Source organism: Cottoperca gobio, chromosome 5, assembly GCF_900634415.1.
Source record: "Cottoperca gobio chromosome 5, fCotGob3.1, whole genome shotgun sequence".
Lineage (NCBI taxonomy): Eukaryota > Metazoa > Chordata > Actinopteri > Perciformes > Bovichtidae > Cottoperca > Cottoperca gobio.
Window position 1 is genome coordinate 27,799,808 of NC_041359.1, and position 21,213 is coordinate 27,821,020.

At 41.0% G+C, this 21,213-nt stretch overlaps 2 protein-coding genes and 1 long non-coding RNA gene across 4 annotated transcripts in view; 1 reads left to right on the forward strand and 2 right to left on the reverse strand.

Moving 5' to 3' along the window:
- The window catches only part of raly (RALY heterogeneous nuclear ribonucleoprotein), a 118,451-nt gene that overhangs the window by 10,669 nt on the left and 86,569 nt on the right, over positions 1-21,213 (reverse strand). The window contains exons 5-9 of one of the 2 annotated variants that reach the window (XM_029432702.1): positions 20,783-20,857; positions 18,060-18,223; positions 12,048-12,164; positions 2,672-2,963; positions 1,328-1,375 (exon numbers count right to left, since the gene is read on the reverse strand). In XM_029432702.1, coding sequence (XP_029288562.1) covers positions 2,701-2,963; positions 12,048-12,164; positions 18,060-18,223; positions 20,783-20,857 — 619 coding nt within the window. In that variant the 3' untranslated portion in view covers positions 1,328-1,375; positions 2,672-2,700. Of the gene's footprint in view, positions 1-1,327; positions 1,376-2,671; positions 2,964-12,047; positions 12,168-18,059; positions 18,224-20,782; positions 20,858-21,213 lie in introns of both variants that reach the window. The other variant, XM_029432701.1, reaches the window with a different exon arrangement.
- Positions 451-5,189, forward strand: LOC115008851 (uncharacterized). The gene is made up of 3 exons (XR_003832348.1): positions 451-520; positions 4,762-4,884; positions 5,036-5,189. It is a non-coding gene; the product is annotated as an uncharacterized LOC115008851 (long non-coding RNA).
- Positions 7,540-8,969, reverse strand: LOC115008850 (translation initiation factor IF-2-like). Its single transcript, XM_029432703.1, has 2 exons — positions 8,081-8,969; positions 7,540-8,050 (listed from the first exon to the last, which is right to left on the reverse strand). Exons 1-2 carry the CDS (start codon positions 8,764-8,766, stop codon positions 7,795-7,797), a joined length of 942 nt encoding a protein of 313 aa, XP_029288563.1. The 5' UTR covers positions 8,767-8,969; the 3' UTR covers positions 7,540-7,794.

Here is a 21,213-nt window from a genome sequence, read left to right on the forward strand (position 1 = left end):
GTCTGCCTGTTTCGACACATGTGACATGAATAAATGTGGATGAGGGAAGTGAAAGAGCAACACTTGCAGACATTCGCCCCCCTGATGTGCCTCTGACCAAACCCCCCAACTGCACTGCACAGTGGAGCTGCTCAGTGGTTGTACCCGAAAGCTTCAAGATTGTTCAAATAGTTCTTTAAAAAGAAATACATCCCCCGTTAAATGTATGTTCTCCGTTTAATCTGCAGCTTTATCAAAGTTTCAAAACATTGTATATGTAAGGGTACCTGCCTGTTTAAGTGTTTGTTATTCCTGTTTTATTTAGTTAATTACTTGTTCTTTCTTACTTCCTGCCCCCAGGTGTTCCCAATCTGTTCGTCAGTGTCTCACCTGTGTCTCGTTACCCCGCCCACTTCCTGGTGTATATAGTCTGTACATTTTGTTCCCCTCGTTGCCAGTTCGTCTTTGTACCTCCATGTCATTGAGTTCCAGAGGTGTTCCTTTGTGCGTCCTGTTCCTGTCTCCTTTCGTCGACTTCCAGGTAATACCTGACCCTGCTTCTGTGACCTGATTCTTCACTTGCCTATTCCCTGTCGGATTTGTTTGCCACGCTGACTGTCTACCCGTGAAGCGAACCTGTTTTTGCTTCTAGTAAAGACTTTTACCAATATCACCAGCTGCCTCTGGATTGTGCATTTGTGTCCCACTTCCTGTGTTCAGATCGTTACAGTATATTTCCAATACAAAACGTTTGTTATTTCTCCAAACTTGAGGCAGATTTTCGTCCGTTTTGCCGTCTTCAAAGCACGAAGGAGAGTGCCACACCTGGAGGAATGTATCAGCCCCTTCCTACATCCAGGCCATGGTCGAACCATACACCCCAGCGCGTTCACTTCGCTCTGCGTTGACCAATCGGCTCGCCACTCCCTCACTACGAGTGGGACCCAGATTTCCCTCAAACAAAACCCGCCTGTTTGCTATCCTGGCTCCAAAATGGTGGAACGACCTCCCCATTGATGTCAGTAATGTAGGTGAGGCCGGCAGCCGCAGTTAATGTCAAAGCTGTGCGATACACATTTGGAGCAAAGATCACAGCGTTGCCCTCCATAAGACCTTATTACGCCTTGTGAAGAGAGACGCTAACACAATGCAAGCGAGAGGTTTTACTACAAGACTTCCAACAGTGCTTCACTCATACAGAGAATTTACTTTAAGATCAACCCACTTACTGTGCTAGCACTTTTCTTTCACACTGCAATAGGACTTATCGGCTAAATGTTCATATTTGAGACAGACAGACTGGTTTTAAGTGTTTGAAAGGAACCTAATTTCACAAAGACACACTCACCTCTCATGGGTGAATGGAGTCCATCGCTGATGATAGGCGACAGATCTCCTGAACAAAACGGAAGGAAGGACCAGAGTCAGAACACACATCCACATATGTTATGCAAGTATCGAAATACTCAAATTATGATCATGTAACATGTGAGCTCACATAAAGGGCAACAGGGGAAGAAGCATTCAGAATACGCTCATGTAGAAAGACGTTTCCCCCCATGAAGGGTTTTGTGTTATTTTTGCTGGAGTCAAACTAAGTTTATCGTCGGCAACTTCTGTAGAATTAGAAGTGCAGAGCCAATCAAAACACTTCCGCAAGCAATAAATACAAGACATCAAACACGTTGGAACATTAAGTATTATGATGGGAAGGTATTGTTCAGGCACTACAATTATAAAAAAAAAAGCATTATATTACATAAAGCATCACAAGAATCCATAAAGTAACAGATACAAGTGACCTTTCGACCGGATATGAACAATATATTGCTTGTTATATGTATATAAATCAGGAGATAAAGGACAGTCTTTGTGTTCCTTCCTGTGCAGCTGCTGTAGGATTTAACTTCTTCTGGTTTTAAAGAAAAAAACACTTGCGCCATATAATGCTGGGAAATTGGATGATTTGACAAATAAATGGAAGGATTTATTTGTAATAAAAATAATCCCTGTGATTTTTTTTTTTTTTTTTAATCTCTGCTCAAAGGCAGAATAAGTAGGATATATGGGGGGGGGGGGTGTTTGTAAACACAACATTCAAAGTTCCTCCCCCCCGGCTCAACGACACCAGAAGATGCCAGTTAAGTTCTCACCAGCTGGAAAAAGCCAGCCCCAGATTTGTCCGTTTAGCGTTTATATATTTACGTATTTTTGGTGCAGTTTCCGCCATTTCGGTAGCTTCCTTTTGCAGCTTGCTTACAATCTGTCACTCGCTTGCTACCTTTTTATAGAGGTTGACGCTCAGAAATGTACATCGGACATGCTAGCTACCCTATGAGGCTGTGCAGAGGCCAAATGTTTTGCTCTGCGGATCTTTCTGTTTAGTATTCATATCACAAGACTCCCAGAGTCAAAGTGTCTTTGCTGAAATACACTCGTTTTGTGCGATCAAAAGCCAAATTTAGCAAAAGATTTTAAAAAGCAACAAATCTAGACATTTGTAACATGTTTGGAGTTTTTGTTCAATTAACGACTAAATAATGAATCATCAGCAAATTTAAGAAATAAAAGGTGTGTGAGCTACACCCTCAGTATGTTGTATCTGCAGTAAACTCATTAACCACTTCAGGGGAAGGTAAAGTGGAATATAAGGAACGTTAGGCCTCAGGTGGTTCACTGCTGTTTCTTACACCTTTTTTTCACTGTGACGTCTGAAGGTCCTCACAAGGCAGTAAACTGACAGAGGTCCTCACGATGCTCATGTTTAGATGCACACGCACACACAGGTGTTAATACCGGCATGTGGTCATGGGTGTCGTTTTGCGTGTGCTCTCCCTCCTCGTTCTCCTCCTCCTCCTCCTCCTCCTCCTCTTCAGCTTCGCTGTTCTGTCTATGCTCCTCGTCGTCCTCCAGCTCTGAGCTCGACTCCTCCTCCTCTTCCTGCCACGCCTCCTCACTCTTACACTCCTCTGCCTTCCTCAGTTCTGCAGCAGCACACACAGACAGAGACACAAAGAACTAAAGGTTAGACGAATGTGGAAAGTATAACGTGATATGGATACTACACTGTCGGTCATGAAAACAAACTGGACAAATTCTCCAAGTTCTAATAAAAGGGGCTTCATTTGTTTCCTTTTAGCAAAGAAACAAGCGTGTCGTATTGCTTTCATTGTGTGTGTGTCATCATGGTTAAATGTGATCTTGGAGACATACAGTATACTGTAGCAAGGATTAGAGAACATTAAGCAAGATCATTTTTCTAAACCTAACCAAGTACTTTTGTTGCGATTTTTTTTTTTTTACAACTTTAACCAAGTCTTTAAAACCGTTATGTTTCCATCAAAACCTAATTGAAAATGTAGTTTAGTTGAACCTGGTACCTGGTACCCTAAACAATGAGGTAGTATAACCTCAACAAAACTCAGACTGTAGGTTAACACTCCAACAAGCCCCAGCAAGGAAAAATCTATGGCGCCGCAGAAGAGCAGAAGAGCATGACCTATGAATTGTTTGGCAAAAATTCAGATGTGGGGCTGAGATTCAGAGGCCTGGAACTCGGCTACACGCACATTTTTTCATACTTGGTTTTGTTTCTGAAGCTGCATCCCAGGCTCCTGGTGCAGATATAAGCTCAGTGTTAAACACTGTCCAGATCCACATGTTCTCAGAGAAACTTAGTCTCAACTCTGCTCTGAACAGGCTGGTTCTGCTTTCTTTTCATGTTGAAGGCTGTTTCCATCACTGGCTCTTCTTTCTTTTCATGTTGAAGGCTGTTTCCATCACTGGCTCTTATCTGTGTTTGTTGCCAGTTCTGTCATTTCTGAGCATGGCATACCTTTTGATAATGTTTTTAAATGGATTTTATTAGGATTTTTAATGGTCGTATGGAAGAAGTTTGGAAAATCATGTTAAGTTATTAACGTGGTTTTTCAGAGGCCCTAAGGTTGACCACATCCCACAACTCAGACTTTGCAGGTACAGAAATCTGAAGCCTTCTGTTCATCACAGTGGTCTGAATCGCAGCCTGTCAGCAGATGTGAGAAATATTTCTTGGCCTCCCTTTGGCCCTTCTGCATGCTGTTATCTTTTTTTCAAACCGTGATTATACCTAATATTGGATCCACTAAACAACAGGGACAGATGTCAGGTGATGATTGCCCACAACTGCATGCTTGTCCAGCAGAATTTGACCTTATTGAGTGATTCAAAGTTTTCAGCTTTGCTTTGTTGCAGTATGTTTTTGGTTTGCGGAGGTTGTGACTGCTCACATGAGGGCTACGTAAAGGGGTGCAAGAATAAGTCCTGAAACCCAGATATGAGTTTGCATTATAGCACATGCAGTTCCCTCGTCTCAAAGTCAATGGTTTTTTTTGAATGGGTTGATCAGTGGTTAACACAAGCTTAGAGATTTTAATGTTCTGTTCCTCTACTTAAAATATGTCAGTAAATACCCCACTCGCGGATTTAGAAGCTTTTACGTGTTTTAACAAAGGCGGTTGCTAACAAGTGGCTAAATTTGACTACACTTCTCATCACGCAGAACACTAGTCCGTCTTTAGTAGCTCAGTGGTGGTGACGTGGGCTCTGGTGCCATTTGTTTACAGCCTAACGTTATATTTTTACTCCTGCCGATTGAATTTACGCCTCAACATTTTTAATTATAAATCAAAATCCAATGGAAAATCCCAGTGAAATTAAAACATTGTGACTGTTAATCTCCTCCACCAAGGAGGTTATGTTTTGGGCTCAATGTGTCTCGTTGTACGTTTTGTCTATCAACAGCACTACAGAAAAACTACTGGCCAGATTTTCATGAAACTTTGGGGAAGAAAACCACCAACAATAACTATGCATTCAAGGTCAATGCAGATTAGACCGACAAGACCAAACTGCCATTCCTTACGGGTAAGTGCTCTCCCATCCGAGACTTTACTATCAACTTTGGCACTTCGGTTGTTTCCCCGACTCGGACTGCAAGGAATCTGGGTGTGACACTGGACGACCAACTGTCCTTCAAGGCCAGCATCACTGCTAATCTTACAGATATACTCTTCAGGAGGATATGTCCCCTACTGACCCAGAAGATGACGCAGGTTCTGGTCCAGTCTCTTGTTATCTGACGGCTTGACTACTGCAACTCCCTCCTGGCTGGACTACCTTCATGTGCCATCCAACCTCTACAGCTCATCCAGAATGACTGAAAACCCACCTGTTTTGACAGCACCTTGGCCAATAATAAATTTGCACTTAAAATGATTTCACCTGTTTGAAGCTAAGGTACTTAGATTATTGCTGTTCAGAGTTGTATCCTCATGATTGTTTGCACCTATTGTCGCTTTGGACAAAAGCGTCGGCTAAATGTAATGTAAAGCAATTATAGACAGCAGCACAGTAAAGTCATCAAAACTGTTGCACTGTATTTAGGTGGCCTGTAGATATTTAGGAACAAAGCTCTAGAGTAGGAAATCAGCTGAAGGGCCACATATCAAAAGAAGCAACATGTCCATAAGAGATTACTTTACATCTCATTTAGCTGACACTTTTGTCCAAAGCAACTTACAATAAGTGCAAACAATCATGAGGATACAAACTCCAAACAATAATCTAAGTACATTAGCTTCAAACAGGTGAAATCATTTTAAGTGCAGATTTATTATTGCCCAAGGTAAGTCCATTATTGGCCAAGGTGCTGTTGAATCTACAAGGGAAGGTGTGAAGACTTTCTGCTGACCACGAGCTCGTTCCAACATTTCAGAGCCAGGATAGCAAACAGGCTGGTTTTATTTGAGGGCTATCTGGGTCCCACCTTGCGAGCTGGGGTGTATGGTATAACCATGGCCTGGATGTAGGAAGGACCTGATCCGATCACAGTACGGTAGGCCAGCGCCAGAGTCTGGAAGCAGATTTGGGCCACTGGTGACCAGTGAAGGGAGCGGAGGAGCGGTGCAGTGTGGGAGAACGCAAGATATCTGATTGCATTGGAAGGAATCATTAAAGAAAATGGCAAAGCCACCCCCTTTCTTATACACTCTAACCTCACTCATAAAACTGAAGCTGTTATTTAGTTCCAACCAAATGTGCTTGATAATAAAATTGATTGACAATGTTTTTCCTGCCAAATACCTGGTGTTTAATAAAGCTAGTTTCATGGTGTTAAAAGCATAATCTCCCCAATATTTTGGGTTGAGCACTTGTTTCTCACTATATTGATCCATTTGGATGATGCCTTCAAGAAGGGCCGGGAGGTGTTGAGTGTTGTAGCTGTGATGAGGGGGATTTAGGGGAGAGAAAATGTGAGTCGGGCTGGGGTTAGTTTGGTTCCAGCAGAGAGCAGCTCCTTCATCTGGTCAGTCAACTCCAAGAGTGGGGAGGAGGGAGAACTTGGTGGGGTTTAGGGGGTTGAAGGGGGGTGGACACTCCTCCTCTCAGCTCTGATGTCTCGCATGATAAAAACTCTCCATAGCCAGGGGTTGAGGTGGTTCTCTGACACTTTGTTTGAGGGAACAGATGTTGGACACAGGAAAAAAGGATAGAGGTGACCAGTTTACTCCCAATTTTACTCCATATGCCTTAAAAAGACGTCTGCAGGCCCAGAAAAAGTTGAAACTGTCAATAAAATGGCACATTATACAGCTTTATGTTAAATGTCAACGATCTGGTGAATCTCTCAACTCCTCTTCTGACTGGCGTTAAAGCGCCAACGATAAACACCTCAGCATTCAGAATGCTGACTGTATTCAACACCAATAAAATCCCATTTCAGCACTTTTGTTTTACAACATGTGCAGAATGTTTTTTATTTTTGTTTTTGACTGCAGATGCTTTTTACATCTTTTACAGTAAAGCCTGATACCTTTTACTTTATGAGTCACACCCTGCTGTGTCAGGGTGAGAGTTTATCCAGATCATCAGACGGAGATCCAGAGTCCTGCAACAGTGGATCTGTTTTCCAGTTACACATTCGGTTGTTGCCAGTTCTCCCGTTCGAAGCTGTCCACGGCTGTGTCCTACTGAGTAGGGGGGGCTGAAGAGCCACTCTGCCTGGATGATAATGCAGGCCATCCGGTCGCGTCACAAATCTGAGTTTTCATTATTCATATTGTGACTTCTTTTGTAATGGTGTAAGTTTGGATTTTAAGTATTTAAAACTGGTCTGTATGAATTCCTTCATCTTGAAAAGGGAACAGAGGACCTTGACAGTACTCCCATGACAGTACTTCTGTATTGTGAAGGTTTTGAAACTGTAAAGTGGGTAAGGCGGAATATCAGTACACGCCAATTGTAGAGTCCATCATTCTCCCTTTTATTTGCTTGAAAAAAGCAAGTCTTTGTTTTAAGATCTGTCAGATGGTTTTTGAAATGTTTACTGGATTCTTCTGTTTTTGTTGACAAACAAATTATTTCAATTGTTTATTCCCTGCGGTACAGAACAAAACTTTTTTGTTGTTGCATAAATCAGATATAGTTTCAAATATAGTTTCAGACAGGTTGAACCGTAACATCAGTTAATATTCATGATGCTATGAAAGATTTTGTTTAAAACAACTTTTCCAAAAGAAATAAACATACTTCAACATATTTATTCGAAAAACCCCAAATGTAAATCCAAAGTAGTTTTTCTGTTATTACTACCTTGACATACTTTTCCTTACATGTGATTTATTTTTCTTCAGCATTTTCCATTGGCTGAATCTTTTTGTTTCAGCAGGTATTTGCATCATGGGTTGAACCCGATTTACAATAAAGTGGCTTCATTGATTTGGGACATCAAAAAAAGCCAGAAGACATCTTCAGAAGACAACATAGGACGCAACATCACTGAAAAATATTTCCTGCTAATTTCTCTTGATGTGATGTTTCTCCAGGAATCTGAAGAGCACACGAGACTCGCAGGAAGTTTCTAAAAATGTCATGGTGGGGGAAAGATGAGGACCCAAATGCAGTACACTGGACGAGGTTATAACAAAAAGAGAGCTTTATTTTATAAAAGCTAGCAAAAATACAAAGTAACAAATAAAACTGAAAAACACAAACCAGTATGACACCGGCGAGGGAGCACAGGGGCTGGGGTCTCGAGGGGCAGCTGGGGAACAGCTGGGGCCTTGAGGGGCAGCTTGGGTACAGCTGGGGCCTAGAGGCCCCAGCTGTTTCCCAGCTGCCCCTGGGGAACAGAGGTCCGGCAGCAGCTGGAGCAGATGTCTGCAGAGATCCAGCAATGGGAACTGGAGGCTGTCGTGGCCCGTCAGCGGAAACAGGGGACTGTCGCGGCCCATGTGGAACAGGGGGCTGTTGCGGCCCGGCAGTGGAAACAGGGTGCTGTCGTAGCCCTGCAGCGGGAACTTGATGCTGTTGTGGCCTGGCAGCGGAAACAGGAGTCTGCCGTGGTCTGGGTCTCTTGCGCCAAGACCTGGAAGTCCCCTGGAGACTCCGAGGACCTCCCAGGGCCAGGCGAGTGCCCAGAAATGTCTCAGGGACTGGGGTCTGGTGTGGCCCGACAGGAGGAAGAGGTTGCGCGAATGGAGAGGGGGGTTGCCGCAGCTCGGCAGAGGGAAGTGGAGCGGAAGGATCGGCAAGGTTAGGCTGGCAAAGTGGAGTGTACACAAAATCCTGAAGCCACTCAGGTAAAAGGCTCTTCATCTCTGGCTTCTTAGCCACCTCTTTTCTCGCCAATCTAGGCACAGCCTGTCGCATCCTCCAACAGGGGTTTCGCGTCCACTCACCAAAAATTATAATTAACGTGTATGTTAAATTATGAAGCTCATCGTTCATGATGTCTGCTGAGTCCATGTTACTGGTCAGTTTGTACTGTCACGGTGGGGACTCAAATGCAGTACACTGGACGTGGTTATAACAAAAAGAGAGCTTTATTTTATAAAAGCTAGCAAAAATACAAAGTAACAAATAAAACTGAAAAACACAAACCAGGATGACACGAGGAGACACGAGGAGGTACGAGGAGCACGAGGCAACATCAAAAACATGGGTGACACTTTGATGACGAACTGACCAGGAACACTGGGACAGACAGGGCTATATACACACACACACTAAACGAGGGGAACGAGACACAGCTGGGGAGAGAAGCTAAAACACAAGGGCAAGGTGAACGACACAGGAGGAACACATCAACAATCACAGAGAGGGAAAATACACAGACAGGAAGTACAACTAGACATGACACAAGGGGGAGTGAACACTTCAAAATAAAACAGGATATACAAAATCAGGATCATGACAGAAAAGGCCCCTGAAGCCCCTGGAAACCAAAGTTTATCTAAAACAGCAAATATTCATGATTAAATAAGCAAAGTGTTACAGAAAACATCTTTAGGTTTTATTTATTAAGAGTTTGTGGATTGATCAGATTAGATTAACATGTCGTATTTGATAGCTACTCCTATGGGAGCCTGGTGGCAGAAGTATAGGACCAGGAAGGGAGCCGCAGGTTCCACTAATTTGATCAAACTAAAGTTTTTCCCCATTTCTGTCCCTGTTGCTGGAGTTTGAACCATTCCCAAATTTTACCATTTGCTTATGGACCAACGTCTGAAATCTTACGAAAAATGATGTTGTTATTTTTTGTGCATTTTCCTATAAATAGCAAAATGGGTGATCAGTGCGCCTGTGAAAGCCCCTTTCAGTTCTGAACCTGTTTAGGGAACAAAACTACTTGGTTAGGTTTAAGAAAACTTTGTGGTTGGGGTTAAAAAAAAGCCTACATTTGTTAGGCAACTTACATATTGACGTTAGTTACATAACAAAAGTTAGTAAAAATGAATCAACGTTGACTTGGTTTGACAGGGACAGGAAGTGTGGCCTCCGGAGTCGAAATCGTATGTTTCAGGACCTTTTCATCCACCCTGACCTCCTCTCTACGCGGACTTTGTCGCTCTTTATAATATGTCCCTTGACTTCCTCAGAGGCAGCCCTGCACGTCCTGGCTCATGATTTTACTTAAAAAATGTATTAAGTGAGTTATATATGAATCATAATGTTTCACTTTTAGTAAGTTTAAGTATGAACAGGGTATGAGGACAGCTTCTTTGGTCACAGAGTGGATTGTTGTGTTTTAGATTTGTGGGACTTTCTTCCACAGAGTCCGACACCATGGTATAAACTAAACTTTCCATTCGGGTGTAAAAAAGGAAAAACTTGAATGAATGAGTGCATAAGCATAATGAATGCACCATAAGGGACACCAGGGCTGACTGAATAATAAACTGTAAGTAGTATAAAGATTATGCAAATGATATGCTTTGGACTAGTTACCAGATCTCGACCCAGCCGAACACCTATGAGAGATTTTGGAACAATCTGTGAGAAAGTGCTTTTCATCTTTCAAACACGCTCGGATGTAGCTCCGAAAAAAACTTGTCTCCTCTCAATCCAGCTATGAAATGTTGCAGCTCCATATAACAGTTCATCATTCTCACTCAGTACACCTGAATGAACCTCGAATATATGGAATGGAAGTCGGAATATATGGAAGGAAACATATCTCCCACATGGACACTGCGGTTTTATTAGTTTTACATAACTCAGTGGGTTCAATACATGATGGTGCAGTTAGGGTTCAAGTCATTAACCTCTTAAGGATTGTGGGAATTTACACGAAAATACCTACAAACGACATACCCAAAGTAAATTGAAAGCTGCTCTTCAACTATTTGCACCAGCTGCATGATTTTGGTTTCATTCAAAAGATAACTCTCTTTTTGTTCTTGCAAAACATTGAATAATCACTCCAAGTGCTTGTGGCACTGAGTAATAGTGGCCTGAGTATACTGAATTTGAAGAAAATACACTCCGCCTGAAGTTTGTTGTTGAAAAAGATGCCTGAAGATGGTACAGCTGGTAGGTATGGACTGGAAAACACAATGAAAACATAGAACCAAGTGTTATGAAGTAAAACTTCCAATTTCAGATCAAAAGGATAAAAACTTAGATTATTAGACATATTTTTCTAAGAGTAACACCAGGCGTACACAAACTGTGCATAATAATATTTATTAATAAAATATGATTTTTATTTATTTATAAACTATTATATACCCATATTCCCTGTTAGTAGTAATCACACAGAGTAAGTGAAGTATAAACACATTTTTTTTTCTAATATTTTAACTCCTTTTTGTATTTTCTTCTGAACAATAAATAATAAATATCATTTTTAAAATAAATTTTATTTTGTAAAATCAAACCATGGGAAGTGACGCATGTAACGAACGTTCATTGTCTATACAATGCGCCCGCTCCTGGCTCAGCCTGTAACAAAACAAGAGGATGGCCACTTTCTTATCAAGTTGACACTCATTGGCTCATGAAGGTTGTAAAAACCTATCTAAGCTCTGATTGGCTCAAATGAAGTGTCAATCTAACGCTAAGAGCCTGCGCAACAACCAGGAAGTGTCTGGACCGCAATGAGCGCACAAGATATTAAGTTCTGACTGTTTATGATCACACAATGTACAAATCGATCAGCTGATTTCACAGATTGCAACAGTTGTTCATGGACTTTTATCGATGTGACGATGTTCACAGTGGATATCTTTTTACCGGAAACGAACGTGTGGACCTCTGGCAATGCCTTAGGAGCGTCTTTTTCAAAATATTGCTGAAAAGAGGATATTTATGAGGCTTTATAGGTAAGTGGGCTCAAAGTTATGATTTTGATTTTGAGTGTGCTTGCTAGTTTGAGGAGCTGATTGTACCTGCTGTTGAGATTTTCATCTCAATATCTAAATAGACGAGATTCTAAGCTTTCCAAAAATATATATATTTTTTCTTTCTCTTCAGAATTATGAAATTTACATGTACATGGCACAATAAAACTTTTACACCCGTTAAGAGGTTTTAAACAGGCAGCAGCAAGAGAAAACTTAAGCTACGTAACTTTACAGTTAAGAGTTAAGATAAGAGCAGTTACAGTGTTGTATTCATTGGTGCATTGGAGTCCTCCACATACCTGACTCTAATCACATTTGGCGAATAACATAACATTGTCCACTTTGTTCAGATTACTCCAATTATTATTTAATTATTTGTGTGTGTGTGTGTGTGTGTGTCACCTGTGGCGGTGATGTGTGTGTCTTCTGTGATCTGCTCCAGTCTGCCCAGCAAAGCTTCGATGTTGGCTTTAATTTGAGTCAACTCTGACTTGATCGCCTGAAGTTCTGCACCTTTCACTGCTGATAGAGAGACAGAGACAGAAAGCAGTAGAGAGAGAAAGAGAGAGAGAGAACTTTTCATTTTACAAGTTCAGAATCTGCCAAACATTGTTATGTTTTGGAAGATGATACATTATCATCCCCATTTTTCTTGGACAAAAGCTGGATCCTGATTAACTGGGTTTAGAAACAATGTTCAAATGATGCTCCAGTGGGAGTTGTGGGTCTAATGTGAGCCATGAAATCATTTGCCACCATGACTTTTAACAACAGCCAGGAGGGGTTCATGGACTGACTTTTCCAAGATGGAAAAGATTAATTTTCAGTGTAATGGGAATCTGGTGATAAGATTGTATGGGTTTTTTTGTGTATAAGTGGAAAACTCTATGAGACAGCAACACTAGAGGAAATATAAGAGAATCACTAAAAACATCAGGAATCCTCTGGGAACTATGATATTTATAACAGATTTCCTGACAGTCTTGCCAACACATACTGAGACATCCTGCTGTGGGTCATAATGATGGATGAACTGTTTTCCAACGTGAATGTTGGACAACCTATTCATTTTTTTATATCTAGCTCGATTGAAATTCTTTGGAATTAGTACTTTATTTTAACGAAGGTTATAGTAGCTTTTCATCTTTATGTTCCGTTATTCACTCTTCTCTCTTTCTTCTCTCCTCCATCCTGTCTTGGTCCTGTCATCTTAAATGTTGTCATTTCATCTGTACTACTCTCTTTATCTGCATCACCCGTTTTTGAATTCTTGTCATCCCATTTCTTTACTTTTCGTTGTTCCTCTTTTTTCTCTCTCTCGTTTCATCTCCACGTCTCTATTAGCTTTATCAATAAAAATGTCAAAATCATCTGAGGGCGAGCCAAACGAGCTGAGAGGCATCTGTCTCTTTGTGCATTGTTTTTCCTTTGCACACACACACACACACACACACACACACACACACACACACACACACACACACACACACACACACTGTAAATGTTCAATCCAAACACAATAAAGCTAAACTATTTTATTAAACCTTAAGAAGTACACAGTGCATGACCAGTTTTGAACTTGAGACAACAGCTTCATGGTAGCAAGTGGTGGCAGTTTTAGTCTTCAAGTTCCAGCACAAGGAGGCACTATTGCTGTAATTGCTGATGTGCCAATTCATTTGCTTCCCAAGATTAACAGTTCAGCCATAAACCACACCCTGATAACTCTGATGACATCAAGATTGACGTTTTGGCACATAGCTTTATTCAGGGTAAAATCAACAGTCATCTGACGGTCATGTATAATGTGTAGCAGCGGGGCGTCCCGGTAGCTCAACCGGTAGCACAGGCGTCCCATATACAAAGGCTTAGTCCTTGCCCATAGCGGCCACTGGTTAGAGTCTGACCTGTGGGATTTGCTTTATGTCGTTCCCTCTCTCTCTCTGCACTTCTCTATCATAAAGGCATGAAAAGCCCAAAAATATAACTTAAAAAAAAAATGTGTAGCAGCTACAATATCTAAATATTTCCCATCAATCTTCATATGTTGACTTTTGAAAGACTTTGGGAATACTAATACTTCTTTCCTTCCAGATATAAGAAAACCTTTAGAAAATTACAGGAATCAAAAAAGTAAAAAAAACAATTTGACTGATCAGCAGCCAAGGTGGCTTTTAAAGTTCCTAGTCACTCTGAATTTCACTAGCCAAAATGTTTAAAAAACAAAACAAACTAAAAAATGAGTCACTGCATGTATTTCAACATGCATATCTTAGTAAACATAAAATACATGATATACAGTTTGGGATATATGCAGGACTTTACAGTTCTCACTTTATCATATTAGCATGGATGGGAGGAACTCAGATGGCATATGGCTTCATTAGATCAACTACAAAGTACTGATTTGTCAAGGTTCTGTAAATAGATAAACACATCATCTGCATATTAGTTAACCTGTGTTCCCAATATAGTTGTTTTCTTTTCCTAATAAATCAATAATTTCCAAATATAAATATGTGCAGATCTCAAACATGTGGCTGGCAAGGCCTCATGTGCATCAGGACATAATCACAGCTCTTCCATACGTTGCCACAGTATGGATACATGATAAGAAGTGTCTGACATTAACATCTGATGTTATTGCATACAAAGACAATGTACAGCCATACAGGGATTGAATTTACTCTTGGTAGCATGAATTGAGCATCCTAAGCAACATAATAAGTAATGTGTCAATGGTATTGATGCTGATTTGGTACCCACATGGGCAGAACAAGAACAAAATAATTCTCAGTACCTTCCAAAATGATCCATATGATCATCACATAAACAATCATTTGAACATTTTCTGATCTGCCACCACTACGATTAAAGTAATCTAAAGGGTTAGGTAATAAATAAATTAGGGAGTTATTATTTTCATGGTTAAACAAATAAAGACAATGCAAACAAAATCCTTTGCAGGAGGTTTTGTGGCACTAAAACAAAGTAGTGTTACTTAATTCTGAAGTCATTGTTTACACTCTTAACAAATTACCAATACTGTAATTTTTCTGGTGAAGACATAAGAGTCAAATAAAGAGAAACAGGGGAGAATAAAAGTAGAGTTCATGGTTTCGAGCTCATCTTGCTCAAAGGTATCTTGAGAACAGATGAGTGAGAGAAACATCAATCATTCTGCTGTCAGCTCACTTTCTCTCCTCAGACCTGTCACTGCTCATTTTAACATCAGAAGCATATAGGAGACTTGAGTCTGCCAGAGATCCATCTACTGCACGTTGTCCACTCAATCCCTGCCAGCTCCCGAGCTTCTGCTTCTCATCTGCAGCTCTGACCTTTGACCTCTGAGCACTCCCTACAGAGGGGGCAACAAGAGAGAATGGGGTATTCCTACAGAGAACAATTCAAGTTAAATTGAGAAATTATGTAGTAATGTTGTTTTGACAGTGATATCATCTAAGTTCATATCGCAGTAAACTAGAAGTGAATGCTGGATCCCCCAAAAGGAATAAATACTAGAAGTAATAGTGCATACGTCCATGTTGAGCTGAACATTGTGAGGTTTGAATGACGTTTCTACATTGAAGAATATGGAACTAGTTAAGTGCCAAAACAATGTGACACGGAATATATGACGTTCTGCTTCAAGCTTTCACAACCAATTCCCACTGAGACTTCTGAAATCCAAACCTAAAGGATCGCCTTTAAAGCTAAAGTCCAAAAGTTCACACAATGTTTCCCTCGTCTGCATCTCAGTTTCTGGTTGGAGTCACACTGCCATGGTAGTTATGTCATTTCTGATTTTCATTAGCAAAGGAAAAGCTATCTTATGTGAATTTGTGCAACATACACTTCCATGCATTAACACAGTCGGCCAAGTAAAACTACTCAGTCTTCAAACCTCAAGTTGAAACTTGGCAGAAATAAAAGTGCTGTGAGGGAAAAAATAAGGTTCAGGTCGAAGTGAAATATGGAAAGAGCGTCTGCATCTCTCTTCAGATCTACAATACGAAGATGATGTGAAATGAATGTTTAATGAGCAGGATACACAAAGAAAATGACAACAGTCACCCTGATGCTTGAACCTTCCCTGACATGTAAAACATTGACTTGAAAGATAGATGAAGAGAAGGAGATCTGGGTCACAAGGGTGGAGTTAGTCAGGATGTCAGGAAGATGTAGGAGTGGAAATAATAATAACAAAGCAAAGGAAGAGGGGCGAGGAGAGAGAGTTGGATTTATGGTGTGGTTTTTATCAGAATATTGGACTTCCATCAACAAGATGATTTACTGATGTACTCGATCATGATTAATGTTTATATGCAGAATCTTACATTTGGACTATTTCCCTGTTTACTAACTCTGCCAACAACAACGTTATTCAAACAGCATTTCTACTACTTAAACCAGGGGTCGGGAATTTTTTTGGCTGGGAGAGCCATAAAAGACAAATATGTTTAAATGTATTTCCTTGAGAGCCATATATTTAATAAAATTGAGTTTTAAGTATATCACATCTCCAAGTACTAAAAGCACTATCAGTGTTTTCCCTACCATTGTCTGTACCCCACCCCACCCCATCCCCCCCCCCCAACGGAACCCCACGCCCCCCTCTGATTTGTTTTTTAATATATTCACAACTCACTTTTCACATTGAACAGGTGCTCTTTTATTAAATAAACTAAATAATTATGTTATTTATCTCATTTATGTGCACGTTTCGGTGTTTACTGCACGGGTGTCAAACTCAAGGCCACAATTATATCCGGCCCGCTGAGAAAAAATATCATATTTCTATCATAACTGACCCGCCGGTTTTGGTAATTAAATCAAGGCATGGCACAACCAGGGGAAAATACATATTTGAGGAAGTATCTAAATGTGTGAATGAAATGAAACTGCCCCGGGACAAACTGACGGTACTGTTTGGTACTGTTTGTGCGACATAACGAAGCATCTCACTGTTAAACCTGCAGCTTCAGGGCCGTGTTATCAGGGACATGTGTGGTACAGTGAGAGCATTCCAAGCCGAGCTGCCTGTGGGAGACTCTGATGCAGCAGGACACTTTGGTCACTACGTGTTTCCAAACACTGACTAACCATCTCCCCCGCTGTGTTCCCGACTGCGCATGAACTGCTCAGCAATCCGTTTGCAGTTGACGTGGAAACAGCACATGTGAACATCCAAATGAGCTGATTGACCTCCAGTGTAACTGACACACTCAAGGCAAAGTGTGACTCTGTGAGCGCTGCAGTTTCCAAGCTTCACCCCCGAAACGATGCCTGATTGCCATGTTGGCCCTCTCTGTGATTGAGTTTGACACCCCTGGTCTACTGCTTGCTTTGCACACATACACACACACACACACACACACACACACACACACACATACACACACACACACACACACGTGCGCACACAGTTACAGTCAGAGACAGAGCGGAGGAAAGGAGAGGGGAGAACTAAAACAAAATCCGCTGCTAAATGTTTTACTTTAAAATGACACAGTATAATTATTTATTACTTGTTAATCATGTTAAAAAATGTCAGCTCAAAATTGTCTGCGAGCCATATCGCGTCATCGAAAGAGCCATAGGTTCCCGATCCCCTGCCTTAAACCAATCCAGCTTTTACTACAGTTTCATGCTCTGAGTGTACAACACATCAACTTTTTTAAAGTTTAATTATTAGGCACATATTTTTTATATCAATGGTATTTTACAATATTTTGAATTGGAGTATATCAAATAAAATACGTATACTGTATGGTGTGAATCGGTGATCAAAAATCAGAATGGTTGTTGCTCCAGTATATAAAAATTTGTTTTTATCAGTGATTTAATAATTATGTTGTGTATAATGAAGCTCTGAAGATTAAAGTTTCGAAGTTGTAACTTTTTTTTTTACAGTATCGTTGGAAAATGTAGGATTCTGGATTATATGAATAAAGTTTCTTGAAGCCCATTTGAAGCTGAGCATAGTTGTATGCATGACACCGTGATAACATATATAATTACGGGGGGCCCCGGTAGCGCGGGAGACCCATGTACAAAGGCTGAGTCCTTGCCACAGTGGCCCGTGGTTCGAGTCCAACCCGTGGCCATTTGCTATATGTCGTTCCCCTTCTCCCTCCCCCTTTCACAATCTACACTTCTCTCTCTGTCATTAAAGGCATAAAAAGGTGAAAGCTTAAAAAAATGATTTATTTACAGATTCCATCAATGACAGAATTATGGAATAGAGTCACAATTTGGCTAATGGATTAAAACAATTTTTTATTATACAACAGAAGAATATTTTGTGAAGTTTTTCGAAATACCTTTGAAACAGAGACGTTGATAAAGTAGTTTCTGGGTTTTTGAAAGTTTACCAGACATTGAACTTTCAGACAGACGGACAGATGGACTTACATTTCTGTTTGTTGCCGTTACTTGTTGGGAGGACGGAGGAGTTACGCGGCAGCAGTTTGACCGGCAAAGATTTGACCCGTCGTACCAGAGGCACCGCTACTCGTGGCCGCTTGACGGGCACCACCCGAGGGACCGGAGACACCCGGCCATGGTACTCAAACAACCTGAAGAGAGAGAGGAGAGAGAGAAAGGGAGGAAACAAAGAAAGAAACGAAAGAAGGGAGGAGAGAGTTGAAACGGGGGAAAGTGGAGAGGAGAAGAGAGGTCAGATGATGATGAGAGGGTGTTTGGGAACACGAGAGGCAGGAAGTGAGGGAAGGAGAAAAGGAGGAGAAATTAAGACAGGATTTGAGATTAAGGAGGAGAAAGAGGAGGGAGAAGGAGCTGAGAAAAAGCACAATTGAAAAACATCCTTTATCCCCCAATTCAGAGGACAAAGATAGAAACTACGTTTGTATACAACTAATGTCACTAAGCTCTATGTGTTTGCAGTACACTCTGTACTACAGCGGTGTTTTTGGCAGCTAGTGTAAAATAAATAATTTGCTTTGGTTGTTGCAGGATAAAGTACAGAGCATCAGCAACAGACATTACTCAAACATTGGAAAGATATTTTCCAATTTCATATTTGGAAACATCCCGAGTGAATGAAAATGTTTTTCAAAGGATTTATTAGTTTATTACTTTGTTGACAGAGAAATCCAACAACTGATTTTTACTTTTTTCCAGTTGCAAGGAGCTCCTGTATTTCTGCACCTGCATCCATCAACATCCCACTTACAGGCTGATCGATTCTGCATCGTGGCCTTAATTATTGTTTACATTGTTTTGTATTTTATCCTCCTTGCAAAAGTAAATTGTGTTATGCCATTTAAAATATGTAATATACATTATTAAGGTGATTGTTCATGTTGTAGAATGTGTCTTGATTTGTGTGTTTCCTCCATTAAGACCTGTGCTCCTTTAGTCTGCATAAAGTTTTGATATGCCATCATTGTATACGGATACATTTTTTGGAATAAAACATATTTTCTCTTGCTACGTAATGAATTTAGTCTGAATCAACCTCATAAAACACGTCTTGGTTTATTGTATAGTAAAGGGAAACAGCTAATGTGATGTTCCTTCAGATTTGTGTGAAAATTGTATTTGGATTGAAGCATTCAGGAAGGAACTCTCTGGAAACATTAAAACAGTCATTTGATTCTCTACATTGACCATAAACTCTTGTTGTCAAGACCTTTTTCAGGTCACAAAGTGAGATGACAGATTCTTTGACCTCACTGCTGCTCACAGCTGCACTTCATTTCAGACACCACCCACACACTTTCTGCTTTTGACAGGTATCAAGGTTTAATGGCCAATATTTTAGGCTTTCTGGCTCAAACAGCATCCTTAGGATTAAATATTGAAGAAAACAGTCTTTATTTTGAGTATTTCCCTTGGCTGTATTTGACAGAAACATTGTGAACAGATAACATCACTTTGTGGAATAAATCTAGCATGTTATTTCTCAATCTGGTGGTCAAGCAAAACAGTAATGCCATGCAGATGCAGAATCCCTTTCCACATTCAATGAACAATAGAAATCAGCTTTTTGAAAGACAGCTAAGTTCCTCACTACAAGGCACAAGGCTTCTCTTTGATATTGTCTTTATAAGGATGAATACCTAATACCATAAAACAATCATTTACTTACTGCAGTTTGCTAACCTCAACCTCTGTGGAGTCAAAGTATAATTACTGTGACATCACATTTTTTCATGAAGCATTCAAGCTTGCTGTTTGGTGGCTAAAATGTCTGGATAGTTGCGATGGTACCAGCTGCAACACCAAATCGGGCCAGGGGCCATAAAGTGTGTGTGTGTGTGTGTGTGTGTGTGTGGGCGGGGGGTCAATGGCCCCTTCCCCATTTCCTTCCCCCCTGAATCCGGCGCCCTTGTCTGGACCACACACATCTTAAAATCCAACCTTTATTTTGATCTCGACAACACCTGCAAAGTTTTCTGACGCCAAATTGAGCCAGGGGTGTAAAGTGTGGGAGCCAATAGCTCTTTCGCCCCCCCCTTGCTCGCACCATGCCCATCACAAAATATGTTCACCAACACACACACACACACACACACACACACACACACACACACACAGACACTTCCTTTTGCTTGGACCACCCGTATTCCAATTCGACCTTCCTTTTTATCTCAATTACACATCTGTAAAGTAGAGTGACACACACACACACACACACACACACACACACACACACACACACACACACACAGGCTCACAAGGTGAAAACAATACCAGCGTCGCTGTCGTGGCTGGTAACTAGAAAGACTAGAAACCATCTTGTGATGGAATAACAGCAGCCGTGACGTCAAATCCTTCCAGGGGCTTAAAGTCGGGTGGGAAATTGGGAGGCCAATGGCCCCTTTGCCCCCTTTTTGAACTCGACCATCATTTAGATCTCAACTACACATCTGTAAAGTTTTTGTGACTGCATCCGGCACGGTTGTGACGCCCCCCTGCCTCGGACCACGCCCAAAGTTTATATGAACAGTGTGTGAGAGCGATGCTACAGTTTGTATTCCAGTAGTGTGATGACTCACTAACCATGTGATAAAAACAATTACTCTTTTGTTTGCAAACACAGTGCATCACTGTTTTTATTGGCCGACTGAGCACATCCACTTAGTCAAAGTTGAAAAAAGGCGAACTCTGACCTTTGAATCAGCTGGAGCCGGCTGGAGATCGCATCGACACAGGAAACCCGTGCTTGGGATCGTCCGTCGCTCGGGCTTTAATAAAAGTGAATGGGAAACGGAGTAAATATTGGGAGGACGTCTTATAAACACCCAACTTCACAACTAGATGCAGTCAGTTGCTGTCTGCTGACTGCACCCAGCTATGATATAGTGTTGCACTAAACTACTGTACCATGCTATATAATATAGTAAACCAGATTAGTAGATCAGACTCTTTGACAACAAAAACATATAATCAGACTATTTAAATGGTAAATTGAGCTGATAAGAACTGGACCAGAATAAGGCCTTTCAGGTTGTGTTTCACCTCATAATATATGATTCTGTATGCAGATCAAATTTTCTTCTAATCACCAGACATTGGGAAAATGCTCCCAGCATGGTACTAA